The following is a 17,902-nucleotide window of genomic DNA, read 5'->3' as shown; positions in this document are numbered from 1 at the left end:
ATGTCCCTCCATTGTTAGTAAATGCTCCAATGATAATGTGTAACCTTAAACAGGCAAGTAGAGATGAAGCTAACCATCTAATACACCTAATCGGAGGGAAGGGGTGGGTGACATTCTTCAGGCAAACCCTCAACCAAGAAAGAAAGCCTACGCAAAAGTTATTAAGTCTGTAACCTTAAGCATAATGCACAATGAGAAAAGATAAAAAACACCTATATAAATACACAGATCTGAGAAGCAAGGAAAATAGGAGAATAAAATGGATTCTCTGCCTTGCCTCCTCTAATCTGTAACAGATGTGCTTCCTCGCTAAAATGGATTGTTACCTTCTTTGGATTTCCTCTCTTGCCAGATCTTGCTTAAGTATATATTCATCTCTGAACACCTGGGTAGCTCTGCTTAGAAGCTGAAGACATTCTTCTGGTGGTGGTGCGGTGTCTTTGTCAGATGCCCTAATTAAAAAAGGACATGTATTATTACAGTGGCTCGAGCAGTCATCAAGCATTTGGATGCACTCAGGTTGATCATAACTGAACACATTACTATTTTAGCAAACACTGACCGAATCTTTGATCTGGTATTATTTTTCCTTGTACTGCCAACATGCCATGTGGTTAGACTGAGCATAAGGATGTATTTTAGCATAGTTTAGTAGGCATGAGAAGAGGGTACATGTATTTGTTCTTGAGTGAAACAAAGGAAAGCTGCATTTTTAAACCATATATAGCTAGCATTTTGTCAACTGCTTAGCTATGAGATTAAAGTGTAACAGAACGGTTTACCTTTAATAAGAAGCTATGAACTCCTAACCAATAGATAGCAATGCTAGATGAATGAGGAACAATTCCAAATGGACCTCCTCCATCTAGTTAAGAAATAGTTAAGAGTGATCAGAAACAATATTAACAGAAACACAAGTTAATTACATTCGGTAACGATATATCTGTAAGAAACATTAGTAGTGATAAGTGATAGATTCCTTACCTTAGAATTACCCCCAGGCGTCAGACTGGATCCGGAAAGTTTTCATCAGCAGCGCCCCTGCGCGTCGGTAGGCGTCGTCGTGTGGCTCTGCGTGCGTCGTTGGTACCGGGATGACGTCGCTGGAGCTACTTAGACGCGCCCACGAGCGCGGACGTCAGTTCTGTACACGACTTTCCGCGTCAGGAACGCTGAACCATGCAAGAAACTGACAACTGGTGCCATGAAACCAGGGCCCTGAAAGGGATGACCTTAACCCTAGAAATCAGTTCGCAGAACTGAGAGGATGGGTGGGGCAGTAAGGAATCTATCACTACTAATGTTTCTAACAGATATATCGTTACCGAAGGTAAGTAACTTGTGCATCTGAAAGAAACACGTACTGATAGATTCCTTACCTTAGAATAGATACCCCAGCAATACCAACCCCGGTGGTGGGTCTGCAAACCAAGATCACACCAGAATGTCCTGGAGAACAGAACGGCTAAAGAAGCTATCTCTCCAGACTTGGTTGTCCAGGCAGTAATGCTTGGTAAACATGTGCAGCGAGACCCAAGTAGCTGCCTGACAGATGTCATGCAAGAGAACTCCCCGTCCCAAAGCAGTAGTGGCTGCCGTCGCCCTGGTAGAATGGGCTCGTAGCCCCACCGGAGGCTCCTTTTTAGCCAAAGAATAACAAGCCTTAATGCACAGAACGACTCATCGAGAGGTGATCCGCTTGTGCACGGCCAGACCTTTCTTGGCGCCCACGTAGCCAACAAAGAGCTGGTCATCCACCAAGAACTGTTGTGTGCAGTTACGGTAGAATGAGAGCACACGTTTTGGGTCCAGATGGTGAAGCCTCTCTTCCTCTTTAGAGGGATGCGGAGGTGGAAAGAAGGTGGGCAAAGTGATGGTCTACCCGATGTGAAAGGCAGTGACAACCTTTGGCAGAAAAGATGGACGAGTCCTTAAAACAACTTTGTCCGGATGGAGGCTTGAAGAAAGAGCCTGGAGCTCACTCACTCTTCTGGCAGAGGTGATGGAGACCAGGAAAGCTGTATTTAAAGTGAGAAGATGAAGAGGACAATTGTGAAGTGGCTCAAAGTTAGCACACATCTGATAGGTCAGAAGTAGGTTCAAGTCCCACTGAGGTATTATGAAAGGAACAGGAGGGAAAAGAGGAGTAATGCTTTTTAAGAATCTGTTTACAACAGGGGACTTGAAAAGGGAAAGCTAATCTGGAAACCGTAAAAACGCTGAAATGGCTGAGAGATAGCCTTTGATAGTGCCCAGAGCAGAGCCCTGCTGGGCCACAGAGAGGAGAAATAGAAGGACATCTGAAAGAGGGGCAGAAAGGGGATCCACATCCTTTGCTGTGCACCATGTCACAAATGTATTCCACCTGCAGGCGTATACCGTTTTAGTGGAGGGATGCCAGGCTGACAAGATAACTTCACAGACTTCGGGAGGCAGGTCGATAGACGTCAATGTCCGCCGCTCAATCTCCATGCAAAGAGATGGAGGCTGGACAGGTTCGGGTGGAGGACCCTCCCCAGCTGCTGCGACAGAAGATCCTCCCGAAGAGTCAGTCGGAGCGGGGGAATCGATTGCCAGGCTGAGTAGCTCGCATACCATACTCGTCTAGCCCAGTCCGGAGCCACAAGAATAACTTGGGCCCGGTTGCGCTTGATCTTCTTCAGCACTCTGGGTAGAAGTGTATACACAGAAAGGCGTATGATAGACCGCAACTCCACTCACGAGGAAAAGCGTTGACTAGCGAGTGCCGCCTTGGAAATTACAACGCGCAGAACTGATATTGCGCGTTCTCTTTGGTGGCGAATAGATCTAACCAAGGCTCTCCCCACTGCTGAAATAGACTTTGCACCACGTCCGTGTTCAGACGCCATTCGTGGTCCATCATGCACCAGCGGCTGAGTATGTTCGTCCTGGCGTTCAGTGAACCTGCCAGGTGTTGAATCACCAGGGAAATGCCCTGATGGTCCAGCCATGTCCAGAGGCGCAGAGCCTCCAGACATAGGGTCCACGACCCCACCCTGCCCTGTTTGTTGCAGTACCATATGGCGGTGGTGTTGTCTGTGAACACATGCACTACTCTCCCCAAGACAGAGCCGAGGAATGCCTTCATTGCAAGTCGGATCGCCCAAAGCTCCAGAAGGTTGATATGGAGCCGGGATTCCGCCGGAGACCAGAGGCCTCTGATCTCCACCTCTCCCATGTGGCAACCTCATCCCAGAAGGGATGCGTCCGTCACAACTGTGTGTTCCGGTTGGGGAAGGGAGAGGATCTGCCATGGACCTAATCGCGATTCGTGAGCCACCACTGCAAGTGTCGTGCAGTGCCCTCTGAGATCTGGGCGTGATCGGACAGGTTGCCCTGATGCTGCGCCCACAGGAACTTCATGTCCCGCTGCAGAGCCCGCATATGCCACCTGGCATGATCCACTAGCAGGATGCAGGAGGCCATCAGGCCCAGGAGCTGGAGCATCATCCTGACCGAAACCCGGGATAGAGGCTGAAAGATCGGAATTATAGCCTGAGTACACTGGACTCGCTGTTTGGGAGGATAAACCCGAAACTGCGCAGAGTCCAGAACCGCTCCGATGAAGAGGAGCTTCTGAGAGGGAATCAGGTGCGATTTCGGCAGGTTGATGGAAAACCCCAGCAAATGCAGAAGGTCGGCCTTAGTCTGGAGGTGGGAGACGAATGGCTGGGGCGAGCCCGCCTTTAACAGCCAGTCATCGAGATGGGGGAAAACTGGAATCCCTGATCTGCACAGATAAGCTGCGACCACCGCCATCACTTTCGTGAACACAGAGTGGCGCTGGTAAGGCCGAAGGGGAGCACAGTCAACAGAAAATGATCATGGCCTACCGTAAACCGAAGGTAATGCCGCTGGGCCGGCAGGACGGGGATGTGGAAATTTGCCTCCTGCAAGTCCAATACTACCATCCAGTCTCCAGGGTCGAGGGCAGACAAGACCTGAGCTAGCGTCAACCTCTTAAACTTCTCCTTCCGGAGGAAGTGGTTCCTAAGGTCAAAGATAGAACGCAGGCCCTTGTCCTTCTTGGGGACCAGAAAGTAGTGGGAATAGCAACCACAACCTATTACTGGCCCAGGAACGGCCTCGATGGCTCCCTTGGCCAAGAGAGCAGTGACTTATAGCTGAAGAAGCACACCGGCATGCGTACTGAGGTGGCATGGCTAGAGGGGTAGTCTCAAAGGGGGAGGTAGTAGCCCCTTCGGACAATTTGCAGCACCCACTTGTCCGAGGTGATGTTGCGCCAGTGGGGGATATGATGGCGAATTCTTCTGCAAACTGGTATTTGATGGGCCTGAAATTCCGGACTTGGAAGGCTTTGCAGTGGATGCTGCGGGGTGGAGGTGGACTGACCCGCCCTCTGGACCCTGAACCACCTCGACGGTTCGCAGGTCTGCGGCCGCGCTGATGTTGTTGTTGTTGCGGCGGCCTGTGGCTCTGGAGCGAATGTGGTGCGGCACCCCTTCAGTGGGCACAAAAGGAGCGAAAAGCAAAAGGCAGAGGAGGCTGAGTGGCCGACAGGTCCAGAGACTTGGCCGTAGCCCGAAGTCCTTAAATTGCTCCAACACACTTTCTGCCTTATGGCCAAAAAGGCGAATGCCATCAAAGGGCATGTCCATCAGAGTGTTCTGGGCATTCCCTGAGAAGCCAGTTGTCCTCAGCCAGGCGTGGCGCCTAAGCGCCAACGTCGTGGGAATCGCCCTGCCCAGCGAGTGGGCGGTGTCAAGCCCACAACGTATGGTGAACTTAGCTGTGTCTCTCCCAACAGCGATAGATTGGGAGAGTACTGTCCAGGCCTCCAACGGACAGCTAAGCACCTGCGCAACCATGTCCCACAAAGAGTGGGAATAACAGCCCAAGAGGCATGCAGTGTTCACCGACCGCAGCCCTAAGGTGGCAGATGAAAACAGCTTCTTGCCAAGTTGTTCCAGCTTCTTGGACTCCCCATCTGGAGGGATGGAAGGGAATATGCTCTGGGAAGCAGAGGCTTGGACAATCAAGCTCTCAGGGGTGGGGTGTTGAGAGAGGAAGAGGGGGTCGCCCGGAGCCGGGCGATGGTGTCGGGCCACGTCCCTGTCCACAGGAGCCCCTGTGCTGAGCCTGGACCAGGTGCCCAAAAGAACATCAGACAGTGCTTCATTAAAGAGCATCAAGGGCTCCAAAGAGGTTGCCGCCGGCATGAGCACTTCTGTCAGGTTAGTCCTGACAGCCACTTTAAGGAGTTCGAGGTGGAGGGCCTCGGCTGCCCTACGCAACACCACTGCGGAACTGGCTTCCTCCTCCGTAGCCACGGTAGGAGGAGACAGCATGCCACGGTCAGGTGAGGTGTCAAGAGCACTGGCATCCCCAAACCCTCTGCCCAGTCCGGATCATAAGCACACTCCTGTGCGAGAGGGTCCTCAGACCCCTCCCAGTACTCCCCTTCCTCCAAATTCTGTAGCACAGGCTGAAAATAAGGAGAACGGACATAGGGAAAAAAGGTCCCCATCGGCATAGGAATTGGCGCTGATCCTGCATTGTGTCCGGTTCAGGGCTGAAACTGGGAACGAAGTCGTCCCGAGGAGAAGGGAACTTTGGTGGTGGTGCCGTTGGGGGTCGACGTCGGTGGAGGCGTTATTAGGTCAACGGGGGTCCTGCGACGCCGGAGCCACCGGCAATGCAAAGACAGGACCCCAGTCGGGCCTGTGGGACCCGTAGGCGCACCGGCGGGGCCAGACAACCCAAAGAGTCGGGCCATGGCAGCAAGAAACTCTTGCATCTGAGCAGGCGTCGCCAACGGACCCGGAAAGGGCAGGTAGGCCGGTGGCGGCGACGTTGCAGGTTCCACCGGAGCAGCGGGGTGGCACCGCCCGCATCCTCAGCTGCGTCGCGCAACAGGCGAGCGCAATTCGAGCAGTGACAACGCTTCTTCGACTTCTTTTTGGAATGCTTCGACTTACCAGACCCTGTGGGTGAGGACTTAGATCCAGAAGAATGATGGTGACGGCTTCACGCCCGGTCCCTCGACCTCCCACAGGACCTTGAGTGGCGCGGAGCCGACTGCCGGACTTCCAGCAACTTTCGGGACTGCTCCCGCAAAGTCTTCGGCGGCATGGCCCGGCAGTCGGGGCACGACTTGGAGTCGTGGTCGCGCCCTAGGCAGTAGAGACACTGTAGGAGAGTAGGGTCTGCTTCCTATGGTCACCCCCACTTTTTGCTGTGATTCTCTGTTTTTTGTCTTTAATGTGGCTGTGGGCCTGCTAATCAGACTCTCTAAATTGATACCATGTACTTTAGGTACACACCAGATTGGGTATTGGGTCACCTCTGTGAGCCTCTGTATAGTGTACCATAGGTACCCAGGGCATAGGTGCATCCAAGGCCTACCAGGGGCTGCAGCATGTATTAGGCCACCCCTGGCTGACCCTACAAACTGACACCACAGGCTTGGCTAAGGTGGTGTAATCACCCCTTACTTAGATATAGTATACCTATATCTACCTCATATACCGAAGCTCAGCCCTCCACACGCCACGAGTGCCGCACGGGGCCTGCTTTTGCATTTCAGCTCGACGCGTCTTCCCGGTTCCTTGCCCGTTGGCTAGTGAGCCCCCTGAACACTTTTCTATTGAACTAAACTGCTTTCCTGGTTGCTCCAGCTTCCCTTCAAAGGAGGAGCGCCACAGACCTTGCTGGTCTGCAACAGATCCAATCTCGTCATCCTGCGTGGGTTGCGGTTGCCAAGGTTTGTTGGGTCCAATCCGGATACCGACACCGCAGTCAACTAGCTCCATCGTGGGACAGCTCGTATCCAGCTCTTGGTCATCGTCGATGCCTCCTTGACCTCGTGGCTGAAGGAACAAACTCACCTTTTTCACCTTCAAGCACGCGACATCGCCTGGTTTCTTCCTGGTCACTGGCTAGTGACCCAGACTCTGTCCCCTCTGCTTTCAGGTTCTTTACATCACCGATCCACCCGGACAATTTTCCTCTGGTCGCCTGCAGCACTTCTTTGCAGATCTCCATAGAAAATGAGGACGAAACAAGACACCAAAAGGCACCTATGCACCCGGCTTCCCTGGGTGAGGTAACACGAGTACTCCGGTGCTCCCGTGGGTCTTGACTCTCGAAGTGTCCTAGTTTAAAAGGGTTTCATCCTAGTGCATCCGGAGGTGTCCTTAAACAGTAACTTTGTAACTTCTTCGTTTCCCATTATAAGTCAATGGTAACTCGCGACAGTGTTTAGACACTGCACGCGTCTCCCGTGGGCCTCCTACTTCCTAACCTTTGGTTGTTTAGTGTAGTTCCAGCAATTCTACAGGCCCTAGGCCTGCTGTATGACTCTCACATGGTTCTTATATCACTTCTTTAATATATGGTTTGTGAGGCCCCAGGGCATAACTGTATTTGTGCAACTTATCGTATGCTAATTTAGTAACTTGTGATGTAGCTTTACCTCTGACCTCAAAGAGTGCAGAAGGGTTGTGTTAGAAATAAATACATGTATATTTGCTATAAACCTTGTGTGGTGTCCTTTCATTTGGTATTCAAGGGATTATAATTGGTAAAACAGCTTGCTTCACATGCTCTCTGAAGTCTTAGCCTAAGACTGCTGGTCCATGCTACCACTAGGATAGCTTGTCTATAAGGTTGACTTTACAACCACCATCAATAAGGGTCGATTAGACTGGTGCAAGGTGCCCACTAGAATAGTGGACATCATATGCCAGGCTAACTTCTCACTTTGGTGTGCAGCGGATGGGATAAGAGCTTGCTGTTGTTTTACCATATAATGTTAAGATATCATTTGAAAGATCACATTAAGGTACCTGTAGGTACATATAAATCAAGTTCTTATAATACATAAGTTCTACTGAACTTAGCAGTTGTAGGTGGTAAGGGCCTAGCATACCCTGACTACAACTCCTAGAGAGGTTCTAGTAGGAAACCATTTAGAGTAAGTAGGTGCACACACCACCCCTCACTAGAAAATGTCCTTGGAAGCAGGCACTAGTGGACCTCTTCAAGAAGAAACGCAGAGGGTACATTCTAAGTATGACTCATTCACTTTTCATGAATTGAGAAGCCTGTGTGCAGTCAGAAAGTTGAGACAAGGACAGAGTCCAACCGTGAACACCTGGTAGATATCTTAGTGGCTCATGATGTAGAGAATGCATCAGACCCAGGTAGCCATGGTAGTAGAGAGGGGGGCCATCTTTCAGCAGAGGAAAATACCACTGGAGATGATCCATTGGTCTCTGATGAGGATGATGACCAGGATGCAGCTGATGAAGCTCCCCTGGGCAACCTAGGACTATCTGGAGGTGGAGAGGGCCGAGGGAGGCCCCCCTCCACTCACCCCAGTAGGCCTAACCTAGGAAACAGAAGGCACAGATCACACTCCAGTGGGTCTGATCATTCTGATTCCTCAGTAGGGTCCAGTGCCTCTGCTGTGAGGAGGATGACTTCCCCTCAGAGGAGAGAGCACGAAGCTAGGATAAAGTAAGTCAACATTAGGATCAAGAGGCAAGAAGTTGCCCTTGCAAAAGAGACCCTGGCTCTTGAAAGAGAAAAAGTTGTTTGGGCTAGAGCCCATTGGTGGCAGCACAGTACCTAGAAAAAGGAAAAGATCTCATGACCATAGAAACCTGAACAAGATCGTCCCTCCCTATCAGGTTGGGGATGACATCCACAAATGGATAGCTGCTTTGGAAAGGACCTGCAAATTGCAAAAGGTCCCCAAGGAGCAGTGGGCAGCAATCTTGTGGCTCTCCTTTGCAGACAAAGGCAGAGATAAGCTCCTGACAGTTAGTGAACAGAATGCGGACAACTACAATGTCCTGAAGAGTGCTCTGATAGATGGAGTTGGCTTAACCACTGAGCAGTACAGGTTGCTGTTCAGAGATACCCAGAAGACACAGACTCAGGACTGGACTGACTTTGTAGATTGTGCTACTAAGGCACTGGGAGGCTGGTTACAGGGCAGTAAGGTTAATGACTATACAGGATTGTATAATTTGATCATGAGAGAACAAATTCTTAACAACTGTCAGAACCAGTTATATGCATCAGCACCTGGTTGACTCTGATCTGACCTCTCCCCAAGAATTGGGAAAGAACGCAGACAAATGGGTCAGAACCAGGGTGAAGCAGAAAGTACAGAACCAAGGTGGTGAGCAGAAGAAGCAAGACCAAAAGGATGGGGAGAAAGCAAAAGACCAGAAGTCTTCTCAAGGTCCCCAAAAAGCTTCTAATGGTGGGGGTTCCCAACCTGCAAAAAAAGAAAGAAGGTCCTAAGAAACCATGGTGCAAAGTATGTAAGGTAAATACTCACTGGACCAGTGATTGCACCAAGAAGGAGGCAGCTTCAGCCACCATTGCCCCATAAGCAACTGTTCCCCCTAGTACAGATAATAGTGGTGGTTCTCAACAGAAGGGTGTAGTAGGGTTAACCCTGGGAACTGAGATGGACTATGGCCTAGTCAGGATACCAACTCAAGCTGTTTTTGTCTGTGATGTGGACATGGCTATGTCCTCTACTGTGAGCCCCAGTAACTTGGGCAAGGTTAAATCCAGCTCCCCCCTGGACCCCTGCCCTGCCTATATTTTGAAACAGATTTATTCCCATTGCCCCTCACCGCCCCTCATGTTTCTTAATAGCTCATTATCCCAGGGTATTGTCACTCCTTCACTCAAATCGGCAGTGATTGTTCCTATTTTAAAAAAACCTGGGGCGGATCCTTCGGATCCAGCCAACTATCGCCCCATCTCTCTCCTGCCTTTTCTGGCAAAGGTATTGGAACGTCACGTTGTCAGAACCTTGAGTGAATTTGTGGAAAGAAACAGTGTCTTGGCTCCCAGGCAGGCTGGATTCCGCCCCGCACACTCAACAGAATCAGTAATTATTTTGGTGCTAGACAACCTCCGAGAGGGTATGGACACTAGTCAGCCCCAGGCCCTGGCCCTCCTTCATCTCTCCGCCGCTTTCGACACGGTGGACCATGCCATCTTACTTTCACGTGTCGAGGCGGCGGGAATCGGAGGGACGGCCCTGCTATGGCTATCTTCCTTTCTAAATGGCCGCACCCAGGCGGTCCCACCTGGGTGAGTACTCAGCTGACTTTTGTCCTGTCCAGTGCGGGGTCCCCCAAGGATCCTCTCTGTCCCCCCTGTTATTTAACTTTTACATTGCCCCCCTCATTTTTGCTTTACAGCAGATGGAGGTCTCTGTATACAACTATGCGGATGACCTCCAGCTTATCTTTTCTCTCTCTTCCTCCCCCGGATCAATATCTAATTTTCAGTTCGTCATGACTTTTATCCAGGACTGGATGAACTTCAACCACCTGAAACTCAATCCCGATAAAACGGAATTGGTGTTGACGGGTGGTTGCTCCAGTCCCTGGTCCTCTTCCTTTTGGCCCCCCTCATTAGGTTCTCCACCCACTCCAGTTTCCTCTGTCAAGACTCTTGGTTTCAAAATCAATAATCAACTTTCCCTCCACTCAAGTCAGTGCTGTCGTTTCCTCAGCCTTCCTTTCCCTCCGGACAATACGTAAAGTTTCACGATTCTTTTCCCCAGCCGCCCTCAAGTTAATACTTCTGGCCATGGTGACCTCTCGCTTGGACTATGGCAATGCCCTTTATCATGGCATGCCTGCGTACCTCGTGAGGCGTCTTCAACTGGTTCAAAACCAGGCCGCTCGACTGGTGTTTAATATACCTAAATCACAACATGTCACACCCCTGCTCGTATCCCTTCACTGGCTTCCTGTCCGGCAGCGTGTCTTATTTAAGCTTGGCTGTACCATCTTTAGAGCGCGGACTGGCTCTGCCCCGTCCTTCATTAATACAGCCATTCAAGACTATATTCCTCCTAGAGAACTGCGTTCTGCTACCCATCATCTCCTTGTGGTCCCTCGCTTCAAACGGAAAAAGTGGGGAGGTTCCAAATTTTCTACCACGGCTCCCGCCTTTTGGAACTCTCTCCCACTCCACTTGAGATCTTGCTCCCAGTACCCCCTGTTCCGTAAAGGCCTCAAAATCTTCCTGTTCACCCAAGCCTTTCCCTCTTAAATTGCCGTATCCTTTACTCTTTTTGCCCCCTGAGTAGCAGTATTTACATAGCGCCAAGAAACCGTCTGGTGTATGCGCGCTCTACAAATCCCTTAAACTCAAACTCAACTCACAGACAGACTACTCTCATTAATGACAAAATGGCTCAGGCCTACAGGGACACATGTGCTAGTGTCACAATGGTGACGCCTGGCTTTGTGACCCTGGACAGATCATATTAGGTGAAAATTACCTAGTCACCAATGCTAGCAATGTCACTACCACTCACAGTATGGCAATTGTTAATTTCTCTTGGGGAGGGGTAACTGGCCTCAAAAAGGTTGTGGTTAGCTCAGACCTCCCTCTAGAATGTTTGCTTGGCAATGACCTGGAGACTTCAGCTTGGGCTGAAGTGGAGTATAGGACCCATCCAGAGATGTTAGGAATATCAGCACATGTCCTTGCTGTGACTAGGTCACAGTATTATTATCAAAAGACAAGGGAACCCACTAGGTAAGCAAGGACCTGGGGTATCAATCAAAATGAACAACAACGGTCCTTGACAAGAAAAAAATGACCATTAGAATAATTATAGGCTACAGTCTGCGCTATAATGAACATGAAGTCCAGCCGGACTTCGCAATTTATTTGATAATGAAATAAGTCAAAATTAAACAAACCAACAGTTAAGCAGTGGGACACAGTCCTGTATCCACAAGGCTAGACAAATAATACACAGTACAGATAACTAGAAATATTCAGGCATTTGGAAAATGAAGGAGCAAAAAGGAAACATGTCAATCTGTTTGCTTCACATATGTAGAGAAAACATGACTTTGGCACAAGGTTGTGAACTGGTGTTTAGACTACATAAATAGTCGACGGCGTTTCGATCCAGTTATGATTATGGATCATCATCAGGACATTCAATGCTTGCCTGAATTTAAAAGCCTGTATTTACAGGGAGAAACAATGGGACACATAAAACGATGATTAGCAAGCTGCGTACCTCACAGAACAAAAAACAGTCAGGTGACCATACCATGCTTAAGGTGGTACCTGCCATTCGTGTAAAGGAGTGTCAGGCAATCGGTGCCCGGCGAACACGGCGCAAAACCAGACCTGGTGAGCATACCATGCCTAGAGTGGTACCCATCATTCGTGAAAAAGGTGTCAGGCAACCAGTGCCAGGCAAACACGGCGCATGTGTAAGGATTTAAGATACGTATGGGGACTCGAGGTTCAAAACCAATCCGGTGTGCATACCATGCCTAGGGTGGTACCTGTCATTCGTGAAAAAAATGTGTCAGGCAACCAGTGCCAGGCGAACACGGCGCATGTGTAAGAATTAAGACATGCATAGGGACTCGTGGTTCACATAACTAGCAACCGTGTGGATGATCCGACCAAGTGTCAGTCAGACTAGTATATTGTCTGGTTAAACTAATAGAGCCCGGAGCGATGACATATTTACCTCTGGGGTGGTAAGGGCGGGAACAGGGTCGTGTGGGGAACCAGGGATAGTAGGGCTGCCAGATAGGAAAGTTAAGCCCACAGTTAATAAGGGCAATAACCACAGACAGAATTAGAGGCGTAATAGAAGGGGCTTACCTCTGGGTGAGTGGTGGAATCCCCGGATGGGTGAAGGGTAGTAGGGGAAGTAAAAGACAGGAGCAATACCTGCGGGAGTGAGGCCGGAATTAATTGAAACCACGATTAACCGGAGACTGAAACCCAGGATCTCTAAGGGATGGGGCTTACCTCACGGTGAATTATGAGTTCCCGAACTTCGCCGAGGGCTGTTGAATTAAGGCGCAGCTCCGCAATGGGCTGTGGAGTTAAGGTGCAACTTGGCAGGGACCCGTATTGGTTAGCAATTCAACGGTCTAAAAGAGTGGCCGAGGCACCTGTAGGGAAAGGATTAAGGGGTGAGGCACCCGCTATCATGCGGTACAATACAGTGGTATGGACATGCCAGCCAGCTAAGGTGACGAGGACTGCTTACCATTTAGGTTGCCGACTTCGGAAACCAGCTGCACGCGGTGGAGACCTGTAATAAGGCTCCTGCGGAAAGAAGATTAAATCAACCAAGGGTAATGCTGGTGGCGCCTAAAGCAAGGGACTAGGGTGGGGGCGCCGCTTACCTTCAGTTCACGATGGAACTTCCGACAACATCTACGGGGCACGATCGCACCGGCAGACGCCAGGGTTTGGGCGTGCTAGGTGAAGTAAGCAATGCGGCCATACTGGGAAGGGAAGGTAGTCCGTAATGGTGGCCATATTGGCAGGGGCAGCCGGGTTGAGGGTGGCAGACATATTGGAACGGTGAATTCAGTGCAGATGAGGTGGTGCATTCCATAAGGAAAAAGGGCTGGTGATGTTTGTGAGTGCTCCAAAACCATGCAGGTGACTTAAAAACACGATGTCATATAAAACCACAGTTACATTAAGCAATTCAGATTAGGCAGGCACTGGTGCCAAAGTTATGTTTTTTCTACATATGTGAAGCAAACAGATTGACATGTTTCCTTTTTGCTCCTTCATTTTCCAAATGCCTGAATATTTCTAGTTATCTGTACTATGTTTTGTGTGTCTAGCCTTGTGGATTCAGGACTGTGTCCCACTGCTTAACTGTTGGTTTGTTTAATTTTGACTTATTTCATTATCAAATAAACTGCGAAGTCCGGCTGGACTTCATGTTCATTATAGCGCAGACTGTAGCCTATAATTATTCTAATTGTGACTAGGTCACAGGTCAGAAATAGCAACACTGAACTGGCACTGGATCCTGGAACAATGGACCAGTTGCCTACCAGGAGGAGAAGCAGTAGGGTTAAGGCAGTGCCTTCCCCCTTGCCTCAGGAAGAGAATCAGACTTCACAGGAAGCTGATTGTGAGACCCAGGAGGAAACTGTCCTAGAAGAGCTTGAGCCTGATCAGGTTGAGTTTCCTGGGACAGGGGGACCCTCCAGGGCAGACCTGAGGCAGGCGCAGTTAGACTGCCCTCCTCTTGAACCCCTCAGACAGCAAGCTGCTGCTGAGGCTGCACGGAATGCTAGTGGGACCGACAAAGTCTATTGGGATGATGGACTCCTGTATTCAGAGGCTAGAGACCCCACGCCTGGTGCTTCCAGGAGGATGGTCATACCTTTGGCATTCAGGGGCTTCCTTCTCACACTAGTCAATGATATTCCCCTTGCAGGACACCTTGGCCAGAACAAGACTTGGGACAGGCTTGTCCCTTACTTTCACTCATATGTCAGAGGATACCAAGGAGTTTTGTCACTCCTGTGTCACCTGCCAAGCTAGTAGCAAATCAGGCGGCACCACAAAGGCCCCCCTAATACCACTACCTGTGGTAGGGGTTCCCTTTGAACGTGTAGGGATTGACATTGGTGGATCAATGGATCCCCAAACAGCCTCTGGACACAGGTTTATTCTGGTGGTAGTGGATCATGCCACCAGATACCCAGAAACTATTCCCCTAAGGACCACAACAGCACCTGTTGTGGCAAGAGCCCTCCTGGGAGTTTTCTCAAGAGTGGGTTTTCTGAAGGAGGTCGTCTCGGACAGAGGTGCAAACTTTATGTCTGGATATTTGACTGCTATGTGGAAAGAGTGTGGAGTGAACTACAAGTTCACCACATCCTACCATCCACAATGCAATGTTCTAGTTGAGAGATTCAACAAGACCTTAAAGGGCATGATTAAGGGTCTACCTGAAAAGCTTAGGCGAAGATGGGACAGCCTGCTGCTGTGCCTTTTTTTGCCTACAGAAAGGTCCCAGAGAAGAGGGTTGGCTACAGCCCTTTTGAACTTCTGTTTGGGCATTCTGTAAGAGGACCCCTGTGTCTGGTGAAGGAGGGATGGGAGTTACCTCTCAAACCTCCCAAACAGGACATTGTGGATTATGTACTTGGTCTCCGCTCCAGGATGGCAGAGTACATGAAAAAGGCATCCAAAAACCTTGAGGCTAGCCAGGAATTGCAAAAGGCCTGGCATGACCAAAAGGCTGTGCTGACTGTTTACCAGCCAGGACAGAAAGTGTGGGTGTTTGAGCCTGTGGCCCCAGCAGCTCTCCAAGACAAGTGGAGTGGACCCCACACTATTGTTGAGCAGAAGGGAGAAGTCACCTATTTGGTTGACCTTGGAACTCCCAGGAGCCCCCACAGGGTGCTTCATGTCAACAGATTGAAACCCTATGTTGACAGGGCAGACATGGGCTTGCTCATGGCTACAGAAGAGGGACATCTATATGGCCCCTCTGGCAGCACTGGTGGAGTCGTTTGGTGCCCAGATCGTTTCATACGCGGACGACACCCAGCTCCTTTTTACCTGCATGAAGGGTTCTGACTTTGATGGTGAGAGTATCAGACGCTGTCTTGGGGCTGTGTTTGATTGGTTCCAGCTCAATAGCCTCAAGTGCTACTCAGATAAATCTGAGGTGTTATTTTTCGGCTGCTCTGCAGTCCCCAGGTGGCAGTCGTGGTGGCCGGCAGCCATGTTCCCTCCGTCAGCGGCCTCTTCCAAGGCTAAGAATCTTGGGGTGCAGATTGATAACTGCCTCACTATGAAGCTTCAGATCCTTGGCCTAGTGGGGAAGTGTTTCGGCCTGCTTAAAATGCTTAGAAAGTTTCTCCCTTTCCTCTCCCTTGATCATAGGAAAACCACTGTGCAGGCTTTAATTGGCTCCCGTTTAGACTATGCTAATGTGCTCTATCTCGGGCTGCCGGAATATCTTCTTGAGCGGTTGCAAATTGTTCAAAATTCGGCTGCACGAGCCATTCTTGGTCTCCATCGGAGAGCCAGTGCCACTGATTCGCTGAAAACCCTTCACTGGCTCCCTATCCGTAAACGGATTGTTTTTAAGGTGCATACACTGGCATTTAAAGCGCTCCATGGGTCCGGTGCCAAATACATCAGGAAACGGCTGGCTTTTTACCAACCATCCAGATCGCTGCGGTCAGCCTCCCTGGCTTTGGCGTCGGTCCCGGTCTTTAAACGGTCACACATTGGAGGTCGCTCTTTCCGATATTTGGCCCCCCAACTGTGGAACGCCTTGCCAGTTCTCTTGAGAAGGAATGGTACTCTGTTAGCTTTTAGGAAGGATCTGAAGTCCTGGTTATTTGTCCAATAGGTTTGCCACTTGTTTGTCTGTTTCCTGCTTCCGTATTAGGGTTTTGAAGCGCTATATAAAACCCATTTTAACATTTAACATAACAGGAGGAGGAGAGTGACCCCCTCTCAGACCTGCTTTCTGAGAACCCTGATGATGGTTCAGTTGATGGTGTAGCCTTGGGAGGCAGCCTCACTGACCAAAATCAGCAGGACTGCAGACAAGTTCTACAATCCAACAGACATATGTTTTCTCTGACTCCAAGTCAGACTACCTGGTGCACTCATTAAGTGGACACTGGGGACAGTCTGCCTGTTAAAAGTAAGATTTACAGGCAACCTGATCATGTCAGGGACTGTATCAGGACAGAGGTCCAAAAGATGTTGGAGTTGGGGGTCAATGAGCCCTCAGAGAGCCCTTGGGCCAGTCCTGTAGTCCTGGTGCCTAAACCTCACACCCAAGATGGTAAGAAAGAGATGAGGTTTTCCGTGGATTACAGAGGCCTTAATGCTGTCACTAGGACAGATGCCCACCCAATACCAAGGGCAGATGAACTCACATGGGCGTCCGCAGAAATTTTTCCAGGGGGACGGGGGGCAAAATGTTAACCTCATCACCATCCTCCGACATGATGTGTGCCAGGTGGGGCACAAGAAACACTGGGGCGCAGGAGGAGCCATGGGGGCAGGAAGCAGGCTGCATATGTTCTCATACACCATAGGGTTGTTGTGCCACAGCCATCTCTTTCTTTTGTGGCACCCCAAAATCCATACCTGCCCTGGTCCCTAAAATTAACCCCTAGCACCCCAAAACCCATACCCACCATGAACCCTAAAATTACCCCCTAACACCCCAAAACCCATACTCACCCTGAACCTTAAAATTACCCCTGCCCCCCCAAAACTCATACCTGCCCCAAACCCTAAAATTAGTCCTCTAGCACCCATAACCCATACCCACATTGACACCTAAAATTGTCCCCCTGGCACCCCAAAACTCATACCCACCCTGAACCCTAAAATTACCTCCCTGTCACCCCATAACCCATACCACCCTGACCCCTTAAATTGTCCCCCTGGCACCTTATAACCCACACCCACCCTGAACCCTCAAGTTACCCCCTGGCACCCCAAAAGCTGAACACTACATTCTTATTGTGTATCGCGCCGTCTCCCTGCTCAGGGAGGATCTGCTGGTCCGACTGGCTCGCCCTGGTCCGGTTCTGCTCGCCCTTCTCTGGAGCTGTTCTGCCTGCCCTGTCCCTCTTCTCGACCCACCGAGCCTGCCTCCGTGCACACTGCCTGGACCTACTCTGTCTGGCGTGGTTCTTTCTCCTGTGGACCTGCTGTCTTCGTCGGCGGAGTTAGAACACAGGTCTCATTTCTCTGAAGCTGCTCTCCCTCACCCAGACCCCCCCCAGTCCCCCTCGACTTGCTCTCTCATCTTCCTTCCTCCCTACTTCTCGGTCTCTTTCCCCACTGCTTCTCTCTCTCTTTCTCTCCCCCCTCTACGTTCACTCTCACCCCCACCGTATCCGTCTCCCCGACCCCACCAAGTCTTCCTCTGTCCTCCCTCTCTCTTCCTCCTCCTCCTCATGTCGGTGATAGGGAGCCCGGGGCCCTCTCTGAAAATGCGAGCTGGAGGTGACGTTAAGTGTGAAAGCACCAAGGTGTGAACCAGGAGAAGAGGCGGGGGAGGGGGTGGGCGGCAGGTAGAGGGTCAAAGGGGGCA

At 50.4% G+C, this 17,902-nt stretch overlaps 1 protein-coding gene across 2 annotated transcripts in view; it reads right to left on the bottom strand.

Annotated features, from left to right (window-relative positions):
- The window catches only part of NUP88 (nucleoporin 88), a 362,163-nt gene that overhangs the window by 129,829 nt on the left and 214,432 nt on the right, over window positions 1-17,902 (bottom strand). For both annotated transcript variants that reach the window (XM_078679698.1, XM_078679699.1), the window contains exon 12: window positions 327-452. In XM_078679698.1, coding sequence (XP_078535824.1) covers window positions 327-452 — 126 coding nt within the window. The remainder of the gene's footprint in view (window positions 1-326; window positions 453-17,902) is intronic.

This window comes from Lissotriton helveticus, chromosome 3_1 (assembly GCF_964261635.1).
Source record: "Lissotriton helveticus chromosome 3_1, aLisHel1.1, whole genome shotgun sequence".
NCBI classification, from domain to species: domain Eukaryota; kingdom Metazoa; phylum Chordata; class Amphibia; order Caudata; family Salamandridae; genus Lissotriton; species Lissotriton helveticus.
The sequence above is the reverse complement of the archived record's forward strand: the minus strand, read 5'-3'. Positions and strand labels throughout refer to the sequence as shown.